Source organism: Microcaecilia unicolor, chromosome 11, assembly GCF_901765095.1.
Source record: "Microcaecilia unicolor chromosome 11, aMicUni1.1, whole genome shotgun sequence".
Classification (NCBI taxonomy): Eukaryota; Metazoa; Chordata; class Amphibia; order Gymnophiona; family Siphonopidae; genus Microcaecilia; species Microcaecilia unicolor.
Window position 1 is genome coordinate 137,512,393 of NC_044041.1, and position 27,651 is coordinate 137,540,043.

Sequence of the window (27,651 nt, forward strand, 5' to 3'; positions counted from 1 at the left end):
TCTTAAAACCAGAAATTTGGTCATAATGTTCTAGCTCCTGAAATACCAAAGGTAAAGAGGCCATAGGACGTGTCAAGGTCAAGAGAACATCATCTGCAAATAAAGCAATTTTATATTCATACTGCCTCAGTATCAGTCTATTACCATTCTGCCTAATCTTGGTTACCAATGTCTCTATAGTAAGAGCAAATAACAAAGGATACAGGGGACAACGCTGCCTAATTCCATGCTCAAAGCCATAAAAGGCTGAGTTGCTCCCATTAACCCCCACACATGCTTGGAGTTGTGTATAAAATGCCCTGATCCAATCCCTAAAATATTGGCCAAAACCTAAATGTCCTAAAGTAAAATCCAAAAAAAACCCAGTGGATTCTATCAAATGCTTTCTCAGCATTGATACTCCAATACACAGAGTGACTCTCACCTTGTTCTGGCCAAAGGCAATAAATCTAGGGTCCTACGAATGTTATCTAGCCCGCTTGATCTGTCTGGATCAATGATGACATGACATCTGCTAACCTCAATGCCAGCACCTTTGCCAGTATTTTAACATCAGTGTTGAACACTGAAATAGGCCAGTACGAAGCACACTCTGTGTCATCCTTCTGTGGTTTGGGTATAATTGCTATCCAGGCCTCTCGCATAGAATGAGGCAAATCCTTACCCTGATGAACAGTTTAACACCTCTGTCAAAAGAAGAACACCCGGACAGCAAATGATTTATAAAATTCATTGGAGAAGCCATCTAACCCCGGTTCCTTAGCTGAAGGCAAGGACTGGATGGCTTTGATCACTTCTTGGCCAATAGCAGGAGCATCAAATAATCCAAGATGTCCTGTTCAGCAATCTGCTGGTCATTAGCATAAAGCTTTTTATAGTACTCTCGAAAGCACCCCCTAATCTTGGGAGAAACCCTCAACAGTACCCCCTTCCTATCCTGAATCCTTAAGGCCTTTTTGTCCATAACTTATGTAATTTGATAGCAAAGAGTCTAATTTTATTACTCTCTTCATATTTAGTCAGTTTTAGTTTTGCATTTAAGAAATCTGACTCATTAAGAAGAGAGCCATCTAAATTTAAATGGGTCTGTAAAGCTCTATATATCTTAGCTGGGTCACTAACTTTATGCTAAGCTTCCATCTGTTGGATCTGGGATTCCCACTGTGACATCTCCTGTTCTTTCTGATGCTTCAGATATCCAGAATGTTGAATGGAAAAAACCCTTATTACTGCTTTAAGTGCATCCCAAATTATTGCTGTCGAAGGTCCAGAGTTTTGATTAATTTCCAGATATTCTTTCAACAAACTTATATTTATTTATTTGTTACATTTGTACCCCGCACTTTCCCACATATAGCAGGTTCAATGCGGCTTACATAGTAGTAAGATCACAATGTGTAGTACAGAGAAAACAGGTTAAGCTTAGCAGAGTAATGGGGATATGTAGATAGGTAATAATATAAGGGAGAGGGGGTGGAGAAGGTGCTAGTTTTAGGCTAGATTGGGATAGTCAGGAGATAGGGTTAGGGTAAGCATAGGGAACAATTGAAGGAGGGGTGGTCTGAATGATTGCCGTTGTCGCAGGAACAGGTGATGAATAGGAGGGTTCATAGAGTTAGGTCGTGGCGTTTGGATAAGCTTCCTTGAATAGATGGATTTTTAGCGATTTTCTGAAGGGTAGGTAGTCTTTAATAGAATGAAGGGTGTTCCAAAGTTGACTGCCTTTGAAGGAGAAGTTGGAATCAAACAAGGATTTATACTTGAGTCCTTTACAGTTACGATAGTGCAGGTTGAGGTAATTTCCTAAGGATTATGAAGTGTTTCTAGTGGGCAGGTCAATCAGGTCAGTCATGTAGCTCAGAGATTCTCCATGGATGATCCTGTGAATCAGCATATGGACTTCGAAGTTTATTCGTTCTCTAATAGGGAGCCAGTGAAGCTTTTCACGAAGGGGTGATGCACTCTTAAATCATGATTTACCAAAAATTAGTCTGGCTGCCGTGTTTTGGGCAGGCTGAAGTTTTTTCAGTATTTGGGCCTTACATCCTAAGAAAATGCTGTTGCAGTAGTCCACATGGGTAAGTATGGTGGATTGTACTAAGTTGCGGAATGTTTTCAAGGGGAGATACGGTTTAACTCGTTTCAATATCCACATCATGTTGAACATTTTCTTTGTGATGGATTTTGTGTGAGTCTCAAGTGATAGATGCTTGTCTAGTGTCACTCCAAGAATTTTCAGGTTGTTGGATATAGGTATTGTGACATCTAGGATACTAAGATAAGCTATAAGCTAGACTAGTCTCCTTTTGCTGCAAAAAGCAGTTATTCAATGTCCAATGTCTCTCCCTTTGATCATCACGTAAATCACTCAAAGTGAACCTGCAAAGGGCGTGATCTGAAAAAAGTAATATTGCCTATGTCCACAGAGAGCCCTTTACCCCCAAGACTTGTATCTAAAAATATAAAATCAGTGCGAGAGTAAGAACAATGAACCTGCAAAAAGAATTAAAAAGACCCAAATTCCGAGTAGTTATACTGAGGGCCGCTGCATTGCTATGGTCTTCTTCAAAGACAGTTCCCGTACGATCCAGATCTGTACATAGAGGCATTAAAATCACCAGTCAGTATCAGTTTGCTCCCCATCATAGGCTGTACCTGAGAACCCTGAAAAGAACAGCTGATTCAGATTGGGAGCATATATCAATTCAAATGTGAACTCTTGATCATCAAGAAGTGTTTGGGCTAGAACAAATCGCCAAGCTGGGTCTTGCTTCACCTGTTGCACTTGTAAAATTAAATGTGTATGAAACAATACTGCGATGCCATTCTTCCTAGTGCTGGAAACATCAGAAGCAAACAGTTCACAATAGGCAAAAGTAGAGGCTGACCAAAGACGAATCCACCACTGGAGAAATTGTCCAACAGGCTTTTATTGATGCTAATAAAGAAAGGACCCGACACAGTCCGTGTTTTGGAGCACGTAAGCGTCTACATCAGGGGTCAAATAATACACTCTGGATGGGGGCGCAGGTATTCAGCTCTGCTCATATACGAAAAAGCTCCAGATGCCTTCCATCAGAGTGCTTCTCTGTGCTCCCTCTTCTTGCTCCAGTCAATACCCTTTCAGCTTCTCAATGGCCCATAATTTTATGATTCATTAAAGGACTTCTTCATGTTAAGCCACTATTGCAGAAGCCCCTGGTTCCAAGGGATCTTAATCTTCCTGTTTGACCACCATTTGAACCAGTGGGAAGCACCTTCCTAGTAGCTGTTACCTCTATTGGAAGAGTGAGTGAAATCCAAACTCTAGTAACCTATGAACTGTACATACAATTTCATCAGAATGAGGTAGTTCTATGAACTCACCCCAAGTTTTTACATAAGGAAGAAGTCTTTCCACATCAGTTATGAAATAGTTTTTCTGACATTCTGTCTAAAACTTCATAACAGTCCAAGTGAGAGAGCACTGCACCAGCTATACTGTAAACAGGCTCTCATGTACTGTCTCAAGAGAATAGGCATTGGCTGTATAATGCTGAGTGGTAATACCTAGCTGTACGTGTAGTGTTGATATTTAGTAGTTCTAAGATCAAATGCATAACAGTGGCTGAATATCACTAAGCTTCCTACAGTGACTGCAGTCTATGTATATTTTGTGTTGCTCTCTATCTGCATAGTGATGCTGAATATACATATTTGTTTTAATGCCGCAGCTGACATTTAGAATAAGTTCAGTCACTGCTGGGTCTGAATATGGACATAATAGAGAACTAATCATAATGAAAATGAAATTTGGCTTAGAAAAGAAGTGACATCCTATAAGTGATCAAGCTCCTATGGCTAGTAGCTGGGGTATATCCTTGTGTGATTTAGCTGGCCAGATAGGATGGGCCAATTTTTTTTTTCAATCCAGTGCAAGAAACAGTGGAGGCAACAAGGAAAATCTGGTTCACTTGTGTCCTTTAATAGATTTCTTGAAAGCAATATGACTCGACACAGGCTGCGTTTTGGCTGAAAAGCCTGCTTCATGAGTCAAAAGATGTTCACACAATCTTCGTGGCACCGGTTTTCACAGTCAACATGATCAGATAAACATGGAGAGCTCATCAACTAATCCATGCAGTATTGAGCACAAAGCTGCAACTGCCACCCGTGCACACCGCCAAATCACAGTTCATCAGATTTTTCTTGTTGCCTCCACCATTTCTTGCATTGTGTTGTGAAGTGTGGAGTTTTGTTCTGTTTCTTTTGGCCAATTGTTTTTTTCTGCCATCATAGACTATCTTTTCTATGGAGCCATAAAACAAAATTTGATGTCTCTGTAGTTGTATTTATTTCCTGTATCTCTTGCCCAAGTGTACTGAGCTTTCTGTAGTTCCCCTCTTAAGAGAAATTATATGTCCATGTCTTTCTCTCTGTATTATGGAACAATGATTTATTCATGCATTGATCAAGTTTTTTTTCCTTCTCCCCACCCCAAGGTTGGCTATGAAAACGCTGGCACAGTGGAGTTCTTGGTGGACAAGCACGGTAAACATTATTTCATTGAGGTCAACTCCCGGCTGCAGGTGGAACATACTGTGACAGAAGAAATTACAGAGTAAGTGTAATTTATGACCACCTTCCCTGCGTTCGCCAAAGCAGCTCAGAACACTAGAATTACCAAATTGTCACACAGGAATGATGGATAAATGTGTGTTTTGTTGGTTTTTTGTATTTATTTATATTTATTTTTCACATTTGATTCACATAGCTCAACAACAGACTGAGGTGAGTTAAAATATTAAACGAATTGAATAACAATAACAGGGTAGGGCTGGAAAATATTTAGAAACTTTAGGTATTAATGAACATTTTCTAGGAGCTGGATACAGTTAAGTATATTTTGTTTTTTACTATTTTTGTCTTGTTTTGCTTTTTCTTTCTTTGCTGTTCTCCAACCGTCTCCCCTTCCCTTCAGATGCTGTCTCCGCAAATACACTTCAAGCAACTTCTCGTCCCTTTCTTATAGGCACTTCATTATCAAATTGCTAAGATCTATAAAAAAATCCATTTCACAAGGGGAAGTAGAGTAGGAGGTCTGTCTATAGACCTTCAGAGCAAAATGTCACTTCTCTACCACACAAAGTTTACAGAGTTATATAGAAGCTTTTATTTAAAGTTACTATAATCACAGGAGCAGTAAATACCACCTCAGGGAAAAGTTTTCAGGATTTTATAGCCCAAAGACATGGTAAAAGGTTGTCTTGAACTTGGCTAGGGTTTTTAAACAGAAGTGTGATAGCTGGTGAAGGGTAACATATATAAAACTTTAATTTTTGAGAAGGTCTGTAAATTAAAGGAAAAATAAATAAATAAAGGGTGACTGGAATAAGCAGGGGGCAGGAGCTCAGATTGGGCTTCTGCTGAGAAATAATTCTGCTATCCTTTATTTTTAATGGCATTCCTTTCATAGTTTTCTTTGTTTTAATTTAATGTTCACTACTTAGATCCACCAGTTTGATATATGCGGTATATCAAGTTTTAATAAACTATATTTGAGTGGAGGGCTTCATCTCCAATTACTTCTGGTATGATGAACTATTCTGGACAGGGATCGGTCCTTGTTTATAGTTTTGTTATATAGTTCCCCTGGTTCAGGATATCATGGGAGTTAGGGAATGATGTGAAACAATAGCACACAATCAGGGCCTTAAAGGGATTCAGGCCCAGATGCACAAATGTCCCCATAAAGAATTGCTCTGTATTTCCACCTCGGTAAAATTTACTGATTTGGAAAAACAGAGGGATTCCCAGAGCAAATCACATGCAAATGAGATGCTTGCAAAAGCAGCGAGCAGCCCAATAAGGGGGGAAGCCAGTCGATTAGCTGAGCATGCACAGAACAGCCAGTCACTAAGCGTGGCTGCTCTGCGCATGCTCAGAGCCTCGCTTGTATATGTCTTTCATACACACAAAGAAGTTGTGTATATGAAAGCCAGCATAGCTTTTTTTTTTCCTCTCAAAACTGGCTTGGGGTATGCTTGGGAGTTTGCTTCCAGGGTTGGAGCTGCAGCTGACGGGCAGACTGTCGTATTGGGGCTCCGGTGTTTTCCCTGCCTCTCTCAAAACGACCTCCTAAATGCATTATTTTTGCCAGGAAGCATCAGGAGATGGAAGGAGTGAAGTACAAACTTTAAAAAAGGGTAAAGCTGAAGAACTGTCAGGACCGACAGCTCCAGACCTCCTGTTAAATTTTCCATGGTAAAGGTAGTGGCTGCTTCTGTGCAATTCTCGGAAAACCGCTGTGCATCACTTTGTATGCACATTTGTATAGTAATTAGCTCATTATAATATCTTTGCATACAATTTTTGTTAGCTGCTACCATGACAGGAAAAGAACTTGCAGAATCCTTTTGTGCAGAACACCGTGCTCGTTAAAATGGCTAGAACCAGAGTAAAACCCACATTGCTGGCTTGTTTTGTGCATCTGGGCCTCAGTGTATCCCTCAGCAGGGCAAGCCCTATTTGCCTTTATGGGGACAGGTGTAGAAGACAGCCACTGAAAACACACTAGGCAAATGTAGGAGGCGAGGCACACTGCCTTGCGTTTAAATCTTTGCCCTGTGCCACTTGCAGCCACAGCATGCAGCCACCTTAATTTATGGGCGCTCCCCACTGTCTCAAGCTTGCATCTGCCACTGCTAAATTCAGGCCACTGACTCAGGAGAGGCAACTGGAGGGCCACCTTGCCACAGTAACTGAGATACTAAGGAAGGATTAGTTTTAGTTTTGTGGCCTGAGGATTAGTGTGGGGGCAGTGGAAAGATAAAGGCCAGCACTGGATGAGACAGGAAGCAACTGTGTCAGAGAGTGAGAGTGGGGAAGCTGAGCACCATGGGGACAGGAAGGGGTAAAGGAGGGTGAGACGTGGAAAGAAGGAAATTTGAGGGATGAGAGAAAGGAGGAGTGGAGGATAGAAGGCAGTGTAGACAAGTTTGGACAAGATCCTGGAGGAAAGACCCATAGTCCGTTACTGAGATGGACATGGGGGAAGCCACTGCTTGCCCCAGGATTGGTAGCATGGAATGTTGCTACTAATTGGGTTTCTGCCAGGTACTTGTGACCTGGATTAGCTACTGTTGGAAGTAGGATACTGTGCTAGATGGACCATTGGTCTGACCCAGTATGGCTGTTCTTAACTTCTTATGATGTGGGACAGGAGTAGTGTGTGGAGTGAGGGGGTAAATATCAAGAGAGGGGAATTTGGGGGCAAGATGAGGAGAGACAGGGTAGGGGAGTACAAGGTGAAGAGGTGGGAGATGGTTTTGAGAGAGGGCATAATGTGTAGGAGAAGAGTATTGGGAAGGTATATACTGGTGGGTTTTGTATGAGGGTGAAAGGTGTTACTGCTTTTGGGTGGGGTGGGGGGGGGGCTAGAGTTATATTGGGGCTGCCGAACATCTTGGGCTTTTGGACGTAGAAGTTATGGGTCCATTGGGTTCCTATTATTTTTATAAGGGCAGGAGGTTAAGGCCTTTGAGTCCTTGTTTTTGTTGAGGTGACAGCATTATGTTAGGGAGTCCATTCTGTTTTGGTGAAAGATGTGGTGTTGGGGTTTCTGGGCTCTTATTTTAATAAGGCAGGAGACGTGCTGGGGCCACTGTTTATTGAATCTGCATGCCACTGGTGTGAATGCTGGATCAGCCTCAAACATTCAGCCTATCAAGAGGCTAAACCTGTGAAGTTTCCAAGTTTTATTAAATTTGATATACTATACAAAGAGGGTCCATCTATGTGGTTTACAATTAAAATATATAATACAAGTTAGAAAAGAACTACAATTACAATAGGATAGAACTGAGAATCGGAGATAAGAGGGGAGGGGTAAGTCATGGTAACAGGGGGAGAGAACAGTCGGGGAAAGGGGGGAATAGCAGTTTGTTTCATTTCTTTGGGTCAATGTGAGCCCAACTCATCTTAATCATAATTGTGGAATGCATCTAAAAATAAAAATGTTTTCAGTCCTGTTTTAAATTTTGAAGGAGAGGATTTTAAAGGAAGATGCAAAGGGAACACATTCCATAGGGATGGTCTATTTACTCTGAACGTTTTATACCATGGTTTCAAAGCAGAATTGTTGATGGGTGGGTGACAATTGTGCTGTGAGGAGCGAAGAGACCTTGTGGGTAGGTAAGATATCAACAAATGGGAGAGATATAAAGGTAGTCCAGAGTGATACATTTTATAGGTCAGTAAGAGTATTTTATAAGTAATACAATGACAACCTGGGAGCCAGCGTTCAGATCGGAGCAAAGGTGTGACATGATCGAATTTATGAGAGTTGGTAATTAAGTATTCAGCTGAATTTTGCACTAATTAGAGTCTACAAAGATCTTAAGGCCTGGAACCTTGAAGAGAATTAGGAGTGGACAAGGTTTGCTCTAACCAGGGGTCCAAATGACGTTGTTTGTATATGTATGTAGTTCACATATCCCTATGTACAGGCTACAGTGATAACCCGCATGTTATCAAAGGCATTGTGTATGGTTTCCCTCCACAGGCTATATTGTGGAAGTGGACATGCATGCCAGGTCTGTCATCAGATCATTTACTTACATAGATGTTCTTGATATTCTGTCAGTCATGCACAGCACATCAAGGCAGTTTACAGTTAAAATTTATGGAGAAGTTATGGAAAACAAGGGGGGAGAACATGCAGAGGAGAAAGGGACAGGGGAAACAAAAATGAAGGTGAAATCACAGGATTAGCTAAAATTAGAAGAGTATCTAAAAAGGAAAATTAACTAATAAACAAGATTAAAAATCCAAGTTGTCACAGAGGTGATCCAGGAAATTATAGACCGGTTAGCCTGACGTTGGTGCCGGGCAAAATGGTAGAGACTATTATAAAGAACAAAATTACTGAGCATATTCAAAAGCATGGATTAATGAGACAAAGCCAACATGGATTTAGTGAAGGGAAATCTTGCCTCACAAATCTATTACATTTCTTTGAAGGGGTGAACAAACGTGGATAAAGGTGAGCCAGTCGATATTGTGTACCTGGATTTTCAAAAGGCGTTTGACAAAGTACCTTATGAAAGACTCCAGAGGAAATTGGAAAGTCATGGGATAGGAGGTAGTGTCCTATTGTGGATGAAAAACTCGTTAAAAGATAGAAAACAGAGAGTAGGGTTAAATGGTCAATATTCTGAATGGAGAAGGGAAAGGGAAATGGGACTTGATATACTGCCTTTCTGAGGTTTTTGCAACTACATTCAAAGCGGTTTACATATATTCAGGTACTTATTTTGTACCAGGGGCAATGGAGGGTTATGTGACTTGCCCAGAGTCACAAGGAGCTGCACTGGGAATTGAACTCAGTTCCCCATGATCAAAGTCCACTGCACTAACCACTAGGCTACTCCTCCCCAGGAGTCTGTGCTGGGACCGCTGCTTATTACCATATTTATAAATGATCTAGAGATGGGAGTAACTGGTGAGGTAATTAAATTTGCTGACGACACAAAGTTATTCAAAGTTGTTAAATCTACTACTACTACTATTTAGCATTTCTATAGCGCTACAAAGCATACACAGTGCTGCACAAACATAGAAGAAAGACAGTCCCTGCTCAAAGAGCTTACAATCTAGTAGACAAAAAATAAAACAAACAAATCAATTAATGTGTAGAGGAAAGAGGAGAGGAGGGTAGGTGGAGGCGAGTGGATACAAGTGGTTACGAGTCAAAAGCAATGTTAAAGAGGTGGGCTTTCAATCTAGATTTAAAGATGGTCAAGGATGGGGCAAGACATAGGGGCTCAGGAAGTCTATTCCAGGCATAGGGCGCAGCAAGACAGAAGGAGCGAAATCTGGAGTTGGCAGTAGCGGAGAAGGGAACAGATAAGAAGGATTTATCCAGGGAACGGAGTGCATGGGAAGGGGTGTAGGGAAGGACGAGTGTGGAGAGATACTGGGGAGCAGCAGAGTGAGTACATTTTTAGGTTAGTAGAAGAAGTTTGAACAGGATGCGAAAACGGATAGGGAGCCAGTGAAGTGACTTGAGGAGAGGGGGGTAGTATGAGTAAAGCGACCCTGGCGGAAGACGAGACGGGCAGCAGGGTTTTGAACTGACTGGAGAGGGGAGAAGTGACTAAGTGGGAGGCCAGCAAGAAGCTGATTGCAGTAGTCCAAACGAGAGGTGACAAGGGTGTGGATGAGGGTTTTGGAAGAGCGCTCAGAAAGAAAGGGGCGGATTTTACGAATGTTGTAAAGAAAGAAACAATAGGTCTTGGCGATCTCCTGGATATGAGCAGAGAAAGAGTGAGAAGCATCAAAGATAACCCCAAGGTTTCGAGCTGAGGAGACAGGGAGAATGAGAGAGCCATCAACAGAAATAGAAAACGGGGGGAGTGGGGAGGTGGGTTTGGGGGGGAAAATGAGAAGCTCGGTTTTGGTCATATTTAATTTCAGGTGGCGTTGAGATATCCAGACAGCAATGTCAGACAAGCACACTGAAACTTTGGTTTGCGTGCAAGGTGAGATATCAGGGGTAGAAAGGTAGATTTGGGAGTCATCAGCAGAGAAATGGTAGGAAAAGCCATGGGATGAGATTAATGAACCAAGGGAAGAAGTGTAGATAGAAAAGAGGAGGGGACCAAGAACAGAACCCTGAGGTACGCCGACAGGCAGAGGGATAGAAGTAGAAGAGGATCCACCAGAGTGAACACTAAAGGTGCGGAGGGAGAGGTAGGAAGAGAACCAGGAAAGGACAGAGCCCTGGAATCCAAGTGAGGACAGGGTATCGAGAAGTATGCTGTGATCGACAGTGTCAAAAGCAGCGGAAAGATGAAGAAGAATGAGGATGGAATAGAGACCTCTGGATTTAGCCAGTAATAGGTCATTGGAGACTTTAGTAAGCGCAGTTTCGGTTGAGTGGAGAGGGCGAAAACCAGATTGTAGTGGATCAAGAATATCATGTGAGGAGAGAACATCAAGGAAGCGGCGGTGAACTGCACGCTCAAGTAATTTGGAGAGAAAGGGAAGGAGGGAGATGGGTCAGTAATTAGAGGGACAAGTAGGGTCGAGTGAAGGCTTCTTGAGAGGTGTGACCACAGCATGTTTAAAGGCAGCAGGGACAGTCGCAGTGGAAAGTGAGAGGTTGAGAATGTGACAGATAAAAGGAATAAGAGAAGGAGAGATGGCATTAAGAAGGTGGGTGGGAATGGGATCAGAGGAACAGGTGGTACATTTTGAGGAAGAAAGGAGAAGTGTAGTTTCCTCAATAGTAACTTCAGGAAAGGAGGAAAGGGAATGAGGGGAAGGAGAGAGAGGGAAATGGACTAGTGGAGGGAGAGGTGGCGAGGTAGAGAATGCAAGGTTTATCTTTTGAACCTTGTCATGAAAGAATTCAGCAAGGGTCTGAGGAGATAATGAAGGGGGAGTTGGGGAGGGGGCACCTTGAGGAGAGAGTTCAATGTGGTGAAGAGAAGTCGAGGGTTGGAGCCAAGAGAGTTAGTCAGTTGGATATAATAATCCTGTTTGGCACGTAAAAGAGCAGATTGGAAGGAGGTCAGCATGAACTTAAAGTGTAAGAAATCAGCAAGAGCCCGAGATTTCCGCCAGAGGCGTTCGGCGGAGCGGGTACAGGAATGTAGGTAGCGGATATTAGAAGTACACTTTATAGGGCGGGTCATCAAAGGTGCAAGAGTGTCTAAGGCAGATGATAGAATATTGTTGTAAGAAGAAACAGCCTCATTGACAGACGTGGATGGTGCCACAGTCGAGAGGAGGTTTGAAACATGGGAGGATAGAGATGAAGGGTCAATACCATGAAGATTCCTAGATAAATTAGATAAGATAGGACGGGACTGGGAGGGATGAGATTTAAGTGTGAAAGTTATAAGATGGTGATCAGAGAGGGGAAGATCAGAGGCAAGGAAACTAGAGGGTGAACAGTTGGAGGAGAAGATAAGATCAAGACAGTGACCATTTTGATGAGTGGGGGAGGTGGAGCATAGTTGGAGATTAAAGAAGGATGTTAACGTGAGTAACTTGGAAATATAAGAGTTGGAAGGATCATTAGCAGGAATATTAAAGTCACCAAGGATGAGAGAGGGGAAGGAAGGATCATGGAAGAAGGCAAGCCAGGCATCAAAGTCACTGAGAAAGGATGAAAGGGACTTATCAGGGGGACGATAAATGACCGCTATTCGAAGAGGCAGAGGAGAGAAAAGGGGATAGAGTGGACTACAAAGGAGGAAAAACAGTGAGATTGAGGTGGAAGAAGGGGTTGAAATCTGGAGGAGGGAGAGAGAAGTAATCCAACACCGCCCCCGTGGCCAGCAGGGCAAGGAGTATGTGAAAAAAAGATAACCGCCATGGCAGAGGGTTGCAACTGAAGCAGAGTCATCAGGGCAGAGCCAGGTTTCTGTTATGGCGAGCAGATGGAGGTGACGTGAGATAAAGAGGTCATGAACATATGGGAGTTTGTTGCAGATAGAGCGGGCATTCCAAAGGGTGCAAGAGAAGGGCAGAGAAGAGGAGGGGAGTAGAGGAATAGTGATGAGGTTAGAGAGGTCACGGTGAGATCTGTAGAGTTGGGTTAATAGTTGGTGAGGAGGGCCAGGATTGGGATTGATGTCACAGGCTGAGAGTAAGAGAAGGAGTAAAAGAGAGCGGAGGAGAGTAGGAGGGGTGTGGCCATGAAGGTGTCAAAGGCGAGAGGTATTTAGGTGGAATGGGGAAGGCAAAATGGAAGGAAGAAAGAGATGAAGATTAAAACCTAAGAGGGAGGAAGAGGGTAGGAGAGAAGGTGAGGTGATGAAGTCGATGGATGGGCAGTGAGTTCCTGTAGTGGAGAGAAGTAGGGGGTGAGGGAAAAGATTAGGAAGGGACAGGGCAAGGAAGAGAATGTGTATAGGGGCCATAGCGTGATTCAAAATTAGGTATAATTGGGTGAGGTCAGTAGTGACTGGGAGAAAATAGATGTAAAGAGAAAAATGCCCCAGCGTGCGGCACCAAGAGCGGAGGCCCTGAGTGGATCGGAGTGGACCTGGGAGTCACCCTGGAGAAGGCTGTAAAGGATATGCAGATAAGCTGCAAGTCCCCCACAGCATGTGAAAGGCAGCCGGTGGTAGAGCTGGGCACCTCTCAGCTGAGGAAGGCTTACCAGGGGTTAGGTCGAAGCCAGCATTCCTCCCCCTGAGGGTCGCATGATCCTAGCCAAAAAGCACCTGGAAACCCTGGCACTTGGAGTGAGGGCCCTGGGAAGATTGGGGTGGACCTGAGAGTCGCAAGAGGATTGTGAAAAATTACAAGAGGACCTTACGAGACTGGGCGTCTAAATGGCAGATGATGTTTAATGTGAGCAAGTGCAAAGTGATGCATGTGGGAAAGAGGAACCCGAATTATAGTTATGTGATGCAAGGTTCCACTTTAGGCATCACCGACCGGAAAGGGATCTAGGCGTCGTTGATGATACACTGAAACCCTCTTCTCAGTGTGCAGAGGCTGCTATGAAAGGAAATAGAATGTTAGGTATTGTTAGGAAAGGGAAGAGAGGAGAAAAACTGCACATGGATAGAGAAAATAGGCAAAAGCTGGATCCACGTTATACGTCCTCCAGTCAATTCCACAGAGGAGGACACAGCTTTTACTTATGGATGTAGGGCAAGAAATGAAGAAGAAAGTAAAGAAATAAATGGAAAGGAAGCCCTGGAAACGGAGTTAAGAGAACAGATAGAGAGCAGCAGAATCAGAGACTGGGACCAATATGGATAGAAAAACAAAGTCACCAGACAACAAAGGTAAAAAAAATCATTTTATTTTCATTCTAGTGTTTGGAATATGTCCAACTTGAGAATTTACATCTGCTGTCTTATTTTGCACTGGGTATACTGGAGCTGTAACAGCTTACAGAAATGATTTATAATGAAATAAAATCAGGTTATTTTTTTCTCCTATACTTGTATAATATTTTTAATGATGTCTATTTATATGCGCCATGGCTGTTATAGGGGGTGTGGCTAATGTGGGTGTGGCTATCATAGGGGTGGAGTCATATGTGGTGACCCACCCCTATAATGAGTACCGGCACCTTTTTTCTACAAAAAAAGCATTGTTTACATCACTCGTAGATGCTTCATTGAATAATTTGTACTCCTCCCAGCTTGCTAGTAACCGCTCTCTAAATTTCCCGTCTTGATAAAGTAAACTCGGAAATGCCCAGGCTCTAGAGGGAGTCACCGATCCACCTGGTGTCTAATCCAGCCAAACTGCAGCGTGATCAGAGATCGCGTATGGACCAATCTGAACTTCTGTAAAAATCGACCTAGAAGTCAACAAATAGTCAATATGCGATTGCGTGTGTGCTCGTGACAGGTGTGTGAAATCTCTTTCAGCTGGGCCCGGGGAATTTTGCCCCCTCCCCCCCTTGGGGGCCCTGCTTAATACAGGGGCCTCTACACACTCAGTCTGAATAAGGGAGTTTATATGCTCCGCAAGCTAAGTGTCTTTTGTATATTTTTGTATATATTTACATATATTTGCATTTTTTGGTATGTCAAGTTTAAGAAATTGCAGTATTAGGGTGGAGGTGGTTTTAGTCGATGATTAAACCTATGCACGTTAATAGAGTCACCAAGGGAGTGATGTGAATATTCGTGCAAAAAGATATGAGACTCCACCTTGTTGCCAATTGCAAATGTTTTGAATGATTTTCTCCTTCACTTATATATTCTAGTAATACAGGAGAAGGCAGTTCAAATATTCTCCTACAGCAGTAACTTAAGTCAATCATTAAACATCAAGGTGAACAGGAAAACATCCACTTTATTTCACTGGACAGATCAGAATCTTCAGTTATTATCAGCAGCTCACTTAGCTGGAACCATAAATGTGCAGGAAGATCTTTTTATCAGGCATACGTTGGATCAGAAGAGTGAGAGCTATCCAAAACTGTTTTTGCCACTGGTGGATAGCTCCAGCAATGGATTTGATGGTATCCAGTCCGAACACAAAAGTTCCTTGGTTCCTCAGTGAAAAGAGGGAGTCAAAACTTTCAGGTCTGCGTGCTCTGCTTCCGAAGTAACTTCTGGTGAGTTTGCTGTATGTCTTCCCTCCATGGCTGCTGTTAGGTCAGGTGTTACAATGGATAGTTTCTCATCCCAATCTGGTGGTCTTGATAGCTCCGGATTGCTGGATATATGCTTGGTGTGCAGACTTCATAGGTTGGAGAATGCTTGAGATTACTGTAGGGGTCTTCTCCTCCATCAAGTCCCAATAGTCATGGATGACTTATCCTCTCTTAAAGTTCAAGTATCAGCGTTAGACTTTTACTTGGGACAAAAAGGGCGTCTAAGAGTTCTTATCCAGATGTATGTTTCCTTAAGGAAGTGGCGCATTTGCTTCTGCCGGTTTGTCCTTTAGTTTCTACGTAGAATTTAAATTTAATTTTACAAATGTCCACTTCTCCTTTTGAGCCGGCAGTAGTTCCCACCCCCCACCCCCAGCGCACGCCGGTGTGTACCCAGCAGTAATCTGGCAGTGCTGTGCTTCACTTGTCACACAGCCATTTCTTTGAAAAAAGAAATATCTGACTTTTACCCGCTGCGGTAAAATGGGGCCTCGGCGCATGTCAAAAACACATGCCAATGCCACATATTCCCCCTTTTGCTGCAGCTTCATAAAAGGATCCCTAAATGCGCTGAAGATGATGTTTTTTGTTGGCAGTTTCTTCAGCTAAAAGGATTTTGGAATTGCAAGCTTTATCCTTTTCTGATTTTTTACAGAAGCTGGAGTTTCCATTCAAATGCTTTCCTCCTTTCTTCCCAAAGTGGTTTTGTATTTTCATTTGAATTAAATTGTATCTTTGCCATCCTTTCATAAATAAGATTGGGGGGAATGACATAGGCGGTCGGTGGCCCAACTGTTTGGGGAGACTAAAGGGGGCGGGGTTAGGGGTGGGGCCAGGGGTGGAGCTTAAATCCATAATTGTCTGATAACACACAGAAAAAATAAATAAATAAAAATAAAAGTCACAATTAATACCTTTTATTAAATTTAGATATTAAATATGTATCATATGTCAAAGAATAAAGTGGTTACTCAAAGCATATTCTAAGCACAATTGCTCAATTGCAAAACACTATGCACAACTTTGTGCAAAAACACACTCAGAACCTTACTGTACCATAAATATTACACTGGGCAGAACCTAATACACCAATATACCACCCATACGGAAAATGTAGACCGTCAACAATATGAAACAAGGGATCATATCATCACAATTTTCATGCAGAGCCACAAAACACCCTAATTCATGTTTAATGTGGGATAAAATGCCATAAATAAGTAAATAAATATAAACTTTTAATGTTGAGCACCTGATTCTCAAAGTGGACATATTCCAAACACTATAATGAAAATAAAATGATCTTTTCTACCTTTGTTGTCTGGTGACTTTTTCTGATCATGCTGGCCCAGTATCCGATTCTGCTGCTATCTGTCCTCAGTGCAGGTCAGGAAGTCATCCTCGTTAAATATCTCCCTGGCAACCCAGGACACCTCCAGCCAACCCCCCCTCCCCCGCTCTCCCAGCAGTAAGGTAAACAAACCATAAACCAATTTCTACAACTGGTTACACAAGGCTGGAGGGCTTTCACTGCAGCTCCTGCTGTGAGGATGGAGGTAAATCAACAATTTAAACCCCTCAGAGCACAGCAGGGGAGGCTTAGCCTCTCCAAGCCTCTTATACCGGGCGCCTATGGGGAATAAGTATAGAATTCTGATGTTTTGTGGTGTTTGGAATTAACTAATAAATTCCACAGATCTGATCATTTGTTTATTCTTTTTGCTGGTCACAAGAAAGGTGAGAAACCACAAAGGCAACCATTGCTCATTAGCAAATTATTTCTACCTACATTCTTGAAGGTTGAGAAGTTCCCCAAGGTCTTTGAGATCATTCAACCTGAGGGATGGCTATTTTTTGGGCTAAGGCACATGCAGTCTCTCTAGAAGACATTTGCAATGCCGCTACTTGGTCTTCTGCATTGTTTTTTTTCAAGTTTTATAGGTTGGATGTTCAAGTGAGGGAAGCAACTGCTTTTGGCACTAGGGTTTTAGTGGCCAGAATAGCTTCTTCCCACCCAGTGTAAGAATTGTTTTGTTTTATCTCATCTCTCTTGGACTGGTCTGATTAGGACAAAACAGAAGTAAAAATTTGGTCTTACCTGCTAATTTGCTTTCTTTGAGTCCCACCAGACCAATCCATGAGCCCACCCTGTTGCTGAAAAAGAGTTCCCTTCACAGGCTGTATTTTTTTTAACTTTTATATTAACATTTTGGTTTGAGACTAGTTTTTATTAAGTTCTACAAAGTTGCATTTTCTTTCAGCCTTGGTTTCTCTTCTCCAGATTCTGTCCAAGGTTCTGGTTTTCATTTTTTGTTTTTCTTCATTGGCTTTGATACAAGAAGACTGCTGAGCTATGGCTGCCTGGAATTTTTGACAGGCTAGATCTTGCCCTTATTGATATCTGTCTCTATCTGCTGCTGATGGGCGTAACCCATATGACCGGTCTAGTTGGGCTCAAGGAAAGAAAATTAGCAGGTAAGGCCACACTTTTCCATGTCAGCACTGTTGATGCTCATATGAGATTTTAAGAAGAAAGAATTTTTGAGTCAAGTGAGCATGGAAGCTAGCAACTCTAGGAGAGGTTTCTTTGGAATAGGATGGGAAATATAGGCAAAGTACTGAACATAAGAATAGCCATAATGGGTCAGACCAATGGTCCATATAGCCCAGTATCCTGTTTACAACAGTGGCCGTACCCGGCAGAAACCCAAATAGTGGCAACATTCCATGCTACCAATCCCAGGGCAAGCAGGAACTTGTCCAAACCTTTTTTAAATCCAGATACACTAACCACTGTTAGTACATCTTCCAGGAAAGAATTCCAGAGCTTAACTATTTGTTGAGTGAAAAAATATTTCCTCCTATTTATTTTAAAAGTATTTCCATGTAACTTTCTTGAGTGCCTCCTTGTCTTTGTACTTTTAGAATGAGTAAAAAAATGGATTCACTTCTACTCGTTCTACACCATTCAGGATTTTGTAGACCTCAATCATATCTCGCTTCATCCGTCTCTTTTCCAAGTTGAAGAGCTCTGACCTCTTTAGTCTTTAGTCTTTCCTCATATCCAGCAGATTGCCAAGACCTGTCGTTTCTTTCTTTACAACATCCGTAAAATCCGCCCCTTTCTTTCCGAGCACTCTACCAAAACCCTCATCCACACCCTTGTCACCTCTCGTTTAGACTACTGCAATCTGCTTCTTGCTGGCCTCCCACTTAGTCACCTCTCCCCTCTCCAGTCGGTTCAAAACTCTGCTGCCCGTCTCATCTTCCGCCAGGGTCGCTTTACTCATACTACCCCTCTCCTCAAGACCCTTCACTGGCTCCCTATCCGTTTTTGCATCCTGTTCAAACTTCTTCTACTAACCTATAAATGTACTCACTCTGCTGCTCCCCAGTATCTCTCCACACTCGTTCTTCCCTACACCCCTTCTCGTGCACTCCGCTCCATGGATAAATCCTTCTTATCTGTTCCCTTCTCCACTACTGCCAACTCCAGACTTCGCGCCTTTTGTCTCGCTGCACCCTACGCCTGGAATAAACTTCCTGAGCCCCTACGTCTTGCCCCATCCTTGGCCACCTTTAAATCTAGACTGAAAGCCCACCTCTTTAACATTGCTTTTGACTCGTAATCACTTGTAACCTCTCGCCTCCACCTACCCTCCTCTCTTCCTTCCCGTTCACATTAATTGATTTGATTTGCTTACTTTATTTATTTTTTGTCTATTAGATTGTAAGCTCTTTGAGCAGGGACTGTCTTTCTTCTATGTTTGTGCAGCGCTGCGTATGCTTTGTAGCGCTATAGAAATGCTAAATAGTAGTAGTAGTAGTAGTTCCATCCCTTTTATAATTTTGGTCGCTCTTCTTTGAAATTTTTCTAATTCTGCTATATCTTTACGGCGATCAGAACTGAACGCAGTACTCAAGGAAGTACTCAAGGTCACACCATGGAGCAATACAGAAATTCTTCCTTCTATTGCTTTTCTGAGAGATCTTTGAGTCATAGAGTAGGCCCTGTATGCCATTTTGGGTGTAGACTTGCCATCACTAATTTCCAAGTTTTGTTTTTAAATTTTACACCTGGTAGTCTTCAAAGAATATTGAAGGAATGTTAGCCATAATAGCATATGCTTCCCTATTTGCTTTAATTTTCTCTTTATCCCTCTTTCATTCCTAGTGTTGACCTAGTGCATGCTCAGATTCATGTGGCAGAGGGGAAGAGCCTGCCTGAACTTGGACTTCAGCAAGACAGCATCCGCATCAATGGCTGTGCCATACAATGTCGTGTCACCACAGAGGACCCTGCCCGAGGGTTCCAACCAGACACAGGCCGCATTGAGGTAGAAATATGACTGTGATGGGGTTATGGCTTATGTTTTGTTTTTGTTTACAAGCAAACATGAAAGCATCCTGGTCAGGGCTGCTAGTTTATTGCATACTGTGAGAGCATCAGACTGCCTTTGATGCAAATAATCAGACAATATACATCAATTATTTTTGATCAGTAGAGATTTGGTATGAGTAATAGATACTATGGAATTAATTTGTTCTTCATGGAAACGTAATGCACTGTGTAACTTAATAACCTATTTCTTTTCGTCCCTCAGATCAGTCCAGAAACTTGTGGGTTATGTCATTGACCAGCAGATGGAGACAGAGAATTAAAGTAGTCCCTGGTGATACGCTTCCTTAAGGGTATCATGCAGCTCTGGAACTTTCGGTATTCTGTCTCCTGCAGGTGGTGGATGGACTTCGTAGCTCCTGCTCTGCTCTGCTCTGCTCTGCTCTGTGGTGACTGATCCTGCTTTAGTTTCCAAACTCTGTGTTAGTTGAACTTGGGGGTATCATCTCTTGATGTGTAAGCTCCATTTCTACTTGTGCTGGAATTTACTCTTGAGCGACACCTGTGATGCTGGTCCATTTCCCCCCCCCCCCCCCCCACCTTTTCCTTCTCTCAGCAGCTTCCCTCTGGGTAGCTTTCTTCGCGTTCTGGTGCACAAGCTCTGGGTCTCTACCCTCTGCAGGCTGTGCTGAAGGAAGTGGAGGCTTCAGCTAGTGCCAGCAGCAGTTTAGTAAATAAAGCCGTTTGTATCTCCTACCTGGCTTTACTCTTTGGTCAGGTAGGACTACTTTTTGGCACCTTGGGGGTCGTTTCTTGCCCTTATTTTGTCTTCACTTCTACGGCGTTTTGGGGATCTCTGATTTAAGCGCTTAGCTAATTCTCACTCAGGCGAGAAATCTTGTTGACTGCAGCCATTACATTTTTCTTTCAGCATTTGTACCGCTCTGAGTGGCATTGGCTCAGCTATCCTAATCTTTGCACTGTTTTGAAAAAAGAAAAGCACAACCCTCCTTACATAAGTACATAAGCAATGCCACACTGGGAAAAGACCAAGGGTCCATCGAGCCCAGCATCCTGTCCACGACAGCGGCCAATCCAGGCCAAGGGCACCTGACGAGCTTCCCAATCGTACAAACATTCTATACATGTTATTCCTGGAATTGTGGATTTTTCCCATGTCCATTTAGTAGTGGTTTATGGTTCTTTAGGAAACCGTCTAACCCCTTTTTAAACTCTGCTAAGCTAACCACCTTCACCATGTTCTCCGTCAACGAATTCCAGAGTTTAATTACACGTTGGGTGAAGAAATATTTTCTCCGATTTGTTTTAAATTTTACTACACTGTAGTTTTATTTATTTATTTTATTTATTTATTGCATTTGTATCCCACATTTTTCCCACCTATTTGCACGCTCAGTGTGGCTTACAGAGGTCTGTTATGGCATTGCCATTCCAGTGAGTCAGATACAATTGGTGATGTAAAGAGATTGAGAGTGGGAAAGCGTTCTAAGAAAATAGTTATTAAAGAAGAGTTTCAGACTAGTGAGGATTAGTATGGTTGTAAAGTTAAGCTATGGGTTCTCTTTGTAGGCTTTGTTGAAGAGATACATCTTCAGGGATTTTCGAAAGTTAGATAGTTCTTCGATTGTTTTCAGATCGGCAAGTAAAGCGTTTCATCTCATGCCCCCTAGTCCTAGTATTTTTGGAAAGCGTGAACAGACGCTTCACATCCACCTGTTTCACCCCACCTTTTCCAATTCTACTATATCTTTCTTGAGATGCGGCGACCAGAATTGTACACAATACTCAAGGTGCAGTCGCACCATGGAGCAATACAACGGCATTATAACATCCTCACACCTGTTTTCCATACCTTTCCTAATAATACCCAACATTCTATTCGCTTTCCTAGGCTCAGCAGCACACTGAGCAGAAGGTTTCAGTGTATTATCGACGACGACACCCAGATCCCTTTCTTGGTCCGTAACTCCTAACGTGGAACCTTGCATGAGGTAGCTATAATTCGGGTTCTTATTTCCCACATGCATCACCTTGCACTTGCTCACATTAAACATCATCTGCCATTTAGCCGCCCAGTCTCCCAGTCTCGTAAGGTCCTTCTGTAATTTTTCACAATCCTGTCGCGAGTTAACGACTTTGAATAACTTTGTGTCATCAGCAAATTTAATTACTTCGCTAGTTACTCCCATCTCTAAATCATTTATAAATATATTAAAAAGCAGCTGTCCTAGCACAGACCCCTGAGGAACCCCAATAACTACCCTTCTCCATTGTGAATACTGCCCATTTAACCCCACTCTCTGTTTCCTATCCTTCAACCAGTTTTTAATCCACAATAGGACATTTCATCATATCCCATGACCCTCCAATTTCCTCTGTAGCCTTTCATGAGGTACCTTGTCAAACACCTTTTGAAAATCCAGATACACGATATCAACCGGCTCCCCTTTGTCCACGTTTGTTTACTCCTTCAAAGAATTGAAGTAAATTGGTCAGGCAAGATTTCCTCACACAAAAGCCGTGCTGACTTGGTCTCAGTAATCCATGTCCTCGGATGTGCTCTGTAATTTTGTTTTTGATAATGGCCTCTACCATTTCCCCCGGCACCGACGTCAGACTCACCGGTCTATAATTTCCTGGATCTCCCCTGGAACCTTTTTTAAAAATCGGCGTTACATTGGCCACCCTCCAATCTTCCGGTACCACGCTCGATTTTAAGGATAAATTGCATATCACTAACAGTAGCTCCGCAAGCTCATTTTTCAGTTCTTGCAGGATTAATTCCTGAACCTGCCTTCAGTTTATCTCCTGGCTGAGCATGAGCTTTTGCCTAAGCAGTAACAGGCTGTGGGCATTGCATTGCATTGCATAGTTAAATGTAACCCTTTGTGGTAATGGGGATGGCTCTTTTGCCTAGCGTTATATCTGGTTGCTTTTTCTCTGGCTCAGTGCTTCATGGGAATATGTTGTTGTGCTGTCTATCTTGTCAGTTTGCTGTTTATTGCCTCCTGAATTCTGCTTCGTGCATTGTGCAGGTTTTGCCTTGGCTAGTGACAAGAGGTGGTTACATTTGACAATTTATTTTAGCACTTAAGCTGCATGCAGAATTGCATCGGGGATTTTGCTTTTAATTTACGGTAGCCTAATTAGTACGCTTCTCCCTAAAGGCATGCAGGCTACTGGCTTCCTCCAGTGCACATTCCACTGTAGCCTTTCACAGTCCTGGGGGATTATCATGCCCATTCTGCATAATGATGCCATCCACAGGTTCCTTGATTTGACGGTTTAGTGCCTGTATGGGTGTGAAGTCCTTTTGATAGGCTGCCTTGTCAAGTCTCCAGAACATATAGGCAGATGCACAAAACTCCGGTGCTGTTCACAACATTGTGAGAAATGCTGCCCAGTCAGCGCTGCAAAACAGCTCCCTAATGTTCAGTGCTTATTGCATGCAAATTTAGGCGCAATGTCAGCGCTAAACATGAGGCAGCAGTTTACAGTTTTGCAGAATTGTGCCTGGGAATGCGCTCAGGCACTATCTTCCCACAGAAGGTTTGACAGGTCTGGGCTTTTCTCCACTCCCCCCCCCCCCCCCCCCACCGCAAATACCCAGAACCCTGATGGTATAGTGGGACCCTTGCCAGGCCCAACCTGACCCCCTTCTCCCCCCGAAAGTGCCTGCCAGCACTTTCTAGTCCCTCCTCCTCTTTGATGGTAAGTTGTGGTTTGGGGGGGGGGGCAGGGCTAGCTTTCGTAGGGGGGGGTCAGGTCAGGCCTGGCAAGGGTCCCACTGGACCACCAGGATTCAATGTACTTGTGGTGGTGGGGGGATTATGTGTTGGGAGGGTGAGGGGTCTGGGGGTCCATCACGTCTTAGGGTCTCCCCATTCCCCTGGCAAACCCTAATGCCAGCTCAGGCGTGGGTTTGCCACTAGAGGAGCACCCCTTGTTTGGTGCATCGCCTGCCGAGCATTAGGGAGAAATGTGGGAGACCCTCTTTGCGTTCAGAGCCGGCAAGCTTATTTCACGTGCTCGCCGGCTCTGAACATTGGGCAGTAGCAAATGCGGGTGCTAGTCCAGCGCTAATGGCCTCTAGCGCCTGCATTTACATCTGAACATCTGCACCATAATGATTCTTTTCTGTTAAAACCTGCTTGCAATGTTTTTGCTTAGGGAATTGCTTCTTACAGTCCTGCAAGCTGGGTTTCCGAGGCTCTGCATTATTTCTGATGAGTTCTCTGAAGCAATAGCAGTCTTTGTTTTCAATGATCTCTTTGCTTCTTCTTAATGGATCATCTATCCATTTCTTTGAGCATGGGATTGGCAGGGCATAGGTGCAGGCATTCTGTTTGCTTCCAGAACTAGCATCTGGTCCCTGGACATAGCAGCTTATTTCAATACATAGATAGCATTCTGACTCTGTAAGGGACCTCCAGTCCCCCCGTCGCTCGTTTAGAAGGAGGGTGGGAGGGGGTTTGGCTGGCGGCCACTAGACCACCAGGGACCATTTTTTCAGGGGGGTTTGGGGGGGCTGGAGACCCACCGGATCTCCAGCCCTCCCTGAACCTGGGGGGGGGGGACCGGAGGTCCACCGGACCTCCAGCCCCCTGTTTGCAGTTTGCTTTGGGGGGGAACGGGGGCCTGCCAGCATGCAACTGCATGCTGGACAGGGCTTACCATTCCTCCCCAATGATCGGCAAACCCTAACGCCAACTCGGAGCTGGCATAGGGTTTGCCGTGGCCAGCGACCCAAATTTTGGTGCACTGGCTGCTGATCATTGGGGATGAATGCACTAAGCCCTGTTTAGCATGCATTTGCATGCTACTTGCGCAAAGAGCCCTCGAGCACATTGTTTCACACGCTCGAGGGCTCTAATCATGGGGCGGTAGCAAACACCGGCGCTAGTACGGCACTAACAGCCTCTAGCGCCGGCGTTTGCTTTTGATCATGAGGGTGTAGTATGCACTCCCTTGTCTATCTTGCCTAATTGTAGTTAATAGTATTCCTTGCAAGTTTCTGGATGCTGTGACCTCCTCCGTGCTTCCTTTGATATGGATTCTAATCTGTTGCTTGGATCTCCGATTCACTTGGGTCCGGTAAACCAAGGGTGGCTGATGTCTATTTATCCCTCTCACAGAAGGTTGATCTCAGGATTTCCCTACCCTGAGGTCTTGCACACTATGTTAAGTATTCTATCTTGGTCAGAGCTTCTGGTTTCTGCATGGGCGTGCAGGCCTTGCAGGATGATGGTTTTTGCAGACCCTGAGATAAAACAGAATATCCAGAAGCTGACACTTTAGCTGGTGTCAAGAAATACACTTTCGTATTTCTCTTCCCTTGCATGGATGCTTTAGCCTTGTGTTTTTATATATTTCAATCTTGAGTCTATTTCTGTGGATCTGTCACATGGGGTCGGCATGTCTTGGTGGTTCTCAACCTTGTTGGTTTGTTTTATTATGCTCCATTATTCCAGCATTTCTACCTAGCCTCCCTTGGAGAACAGCAGCAACCATTTTTTCTTTGGGCTTTTGTTTCACCGTTTCATTCCCCTATGTTTAAATTTCTTCAGCTTAGGAAGGCTACATAGTTTGTAGCCTTTCATCCCTTTCACTATGGCTCATAACCAGTGCTTTCATCGCATTTTGAGCAGTTTTCATCTTTCATAGCTGACTTATGCATTTATTTAGTTCTTCCTTTGCTGAACGGTTACATCATACTCTACACCTGCAGTGTCTCAGTGGGCTCTCTGTGCTGCATTTTCTATTCTTTACAGAAAATTACGTTCCAAGAATCCATAAGAATGGAAACATAGCCATACTGGGTCAGATCACTGGTCCTTCTAGCTCAGTATCCTTCTTTAAGCAGTGGCCAGTCCAGGTCACAAGTACCTGGCAGAAACCCACAAAGTGGCAATGTTCCATGCTACCATGGCTTCCCCCATGTCTATTTCAATAGCAGACTATGGACTTTTTCTCCAGGAACTTGTCCAAACCTTTTTTTAAAAATCCAGATAAGCGAGCTGCTGTTGCCGTATTCTCTGGCATCAAGTTCCAGAGCTTAACTATGCTTTCAGTGCAAAAAATAATAATTTCCACCTCTTTGTTTTACAGTATTGTTTTAAAGTATTTCTATTTAACTTCATTGGGTGTCCCCTAGTCTTTGTATTTTTTGAAATAGTGGGAGAGTGAGTCACTGTTTTACCTGTCTCTGGCCTTTGTCCTCTCAGGTGCTCTTCATATGAGGCTCTTGGCTGTCTTCTCCTCCTGGGTTCTACTGTGACTCTGTTTCCTTGTTTATGGGGAATCTATTTCTTTTTAGGGGTCCTTTCCTGCCCTAATTGTGAACTGCTTTTCACATCCCACAAGTTTTTGTACTGATCTGTGGGACAAAAAGGAAAGAAAAATTGTGTCTTAACTGATAATTTTCTTTCCTTTAGTCCCAACAGATTAGTCCAGAAGCCCACCCTGCCTAATTCTCTCTCTCTTATTTTCGGGATGGTTTTACCCATAGTTGCAGCGGCTTTCTTACAAATTGGATTTCAACATTTTCTTGCCATGGTGGGTGATGTGATGCTGGGAAGAAAAAAACAACAACAAAAAAAAGGGGGGGGGGGGACCTTAGGTTTCTGGGAATACTGGCTTCTCACAGTTGACCCTCTTAGGTCTCATCTTGGGAATGTTTGCATTACCCACCTGCTTAAGTGAGTTTCTTCATCCTGGCTTCTTACTTGTAGTGTGTCTAGCACTCTATGGTCAAATACCTACTATTTCCTATGCAGCTTTGGTTATGTGGATACTAGATTACAGTACAAGGAACTGACCCTTTTTCTGATGGTTTTATTTTTCCAGACCAGTCCTGCGATTTGCTAGTGAATTACTTCTGAGTACTACAGTCCAATTAGTAACTGTTTTTTTTTCATCTTCACTCCAAGACCCACTACTAGCACTGACTGATTCCAACATAACTAGCCAGAGTTGAGATATAGACTCCACTTACAGCGTTTAAAGACTCCTGAGGCAGGCCCCTTGGCGAAACACTGCCGTGTCAAGTCTGTAGATTGATCAATTAACTGTATTCAAGAGCATTGTTCAGTCCTTCTCTTTGAGTCACCTTCACTGTTTCCTGTGTGACTGTAAGTTTGCAAGGGTTTTTGTTCTTCCGTGTACACATCGTCTTTTTCTGGTGCTTTATGCTGTGCACTGTTATCTTTGGTGCCTCACAGGGTTCAGCCGGCACTCTGTTCTGTCGCTTTTCCAGGTTTATGCAACATGTTTTATTTGTCTGTGTCACCATCATTGGTTTCTCAGGTGAAATACTGAAGGTTGTGGAGCTGCATGATACCCTTAAGGGATGAATTACCAGGGACTACTTTAATTCTCTGTCTCCATCCGCTGGTTGATGGACATCACCCACAAGTTTCTGGATTGATTTGTTGGAACTAAAGTAAAGACAATTATCAGGTAAGAAACATAATTTTTCTTCTGTTTGGCTTTGTTTTACTGAAGTTGGTGTGCATGACAAGCCTTAGTATGAAACTGCAGTCCTGGAGAGCTGCAGATCAGTCAGGTTTTCTGGACATCTTAATGAATATGCATAGTTGTATCCACTGCCTCCATTGTTTTTATTTTTATATATTTATTTATACTCCACATTTTCCCGTACAATTTCAAGTTCAATGTGGTTAACAAGCTAAAAAGAAGTCATTTCAAAATATGAAACAAAATACATAAACCCACACATATCAATAAGGAAAAAATTCAATAATAAAGCATAATGGGAAGAATGGAAGGGGGAGATTAGGCACCAGGATTAATTGCAAGAAATTTTTTGAAAAGGAAATACTTCAAAAACTTATGAAAAAAACAAATAATCTTGTTGGGATCTGATATTTTTCAGCAAGGAATTCCACCATTTAGTGAAATTGTAGCTGAATATATACATTTATAAACTACTTTCTTACAGGTAGGAAAATGAAGACACAGGTAGTCTCTTGCACTAAAGATTGAATAGCGAGATGGCAAAGTAACAAGGGGCAATACTATACAAAATCTGAAATATGAGCTCACAGAGTTTGACTACAGTCCTGGCCCTAATGGGAAGCTAATGCAAATGTATCAACAAAGGATTAGCCCTCTCAAAGTGTGGTACGTGCATGACAAGTTTATCTGTAGTATT

At 43.1% G+C, this 27,651-nt stretch overlaps 1 protein-coding gene across 4 annotated transcripts in view; it reads left to right on the plus strand.

Moving 5' to 3' along the window:
* Positions 1–27,651, plus strand: part of PC (pyruvate carboxylase) — a 1,188,093-nt gene that overhangs the window by 411,502 nt on the left and 748,940 nt on the right. For all 4 annotated transcript variants that reach the window (XM_030220280.1, XM_030220278.1, XM_030220277.1 and 1 more), the window contains 2 exons: positions 4,482–4,600; positions 19,293–19,455. In XM_030220280.1, the coding sequence (XP_030076140.1) occupies positions 4,482–4,600; positions 19,293–19,455 (282 nt within the window). The remainder of the gene's footprint in view (positions 1–4,481; positions 4,601–19,292; positions 19,456–27,651) is intronic.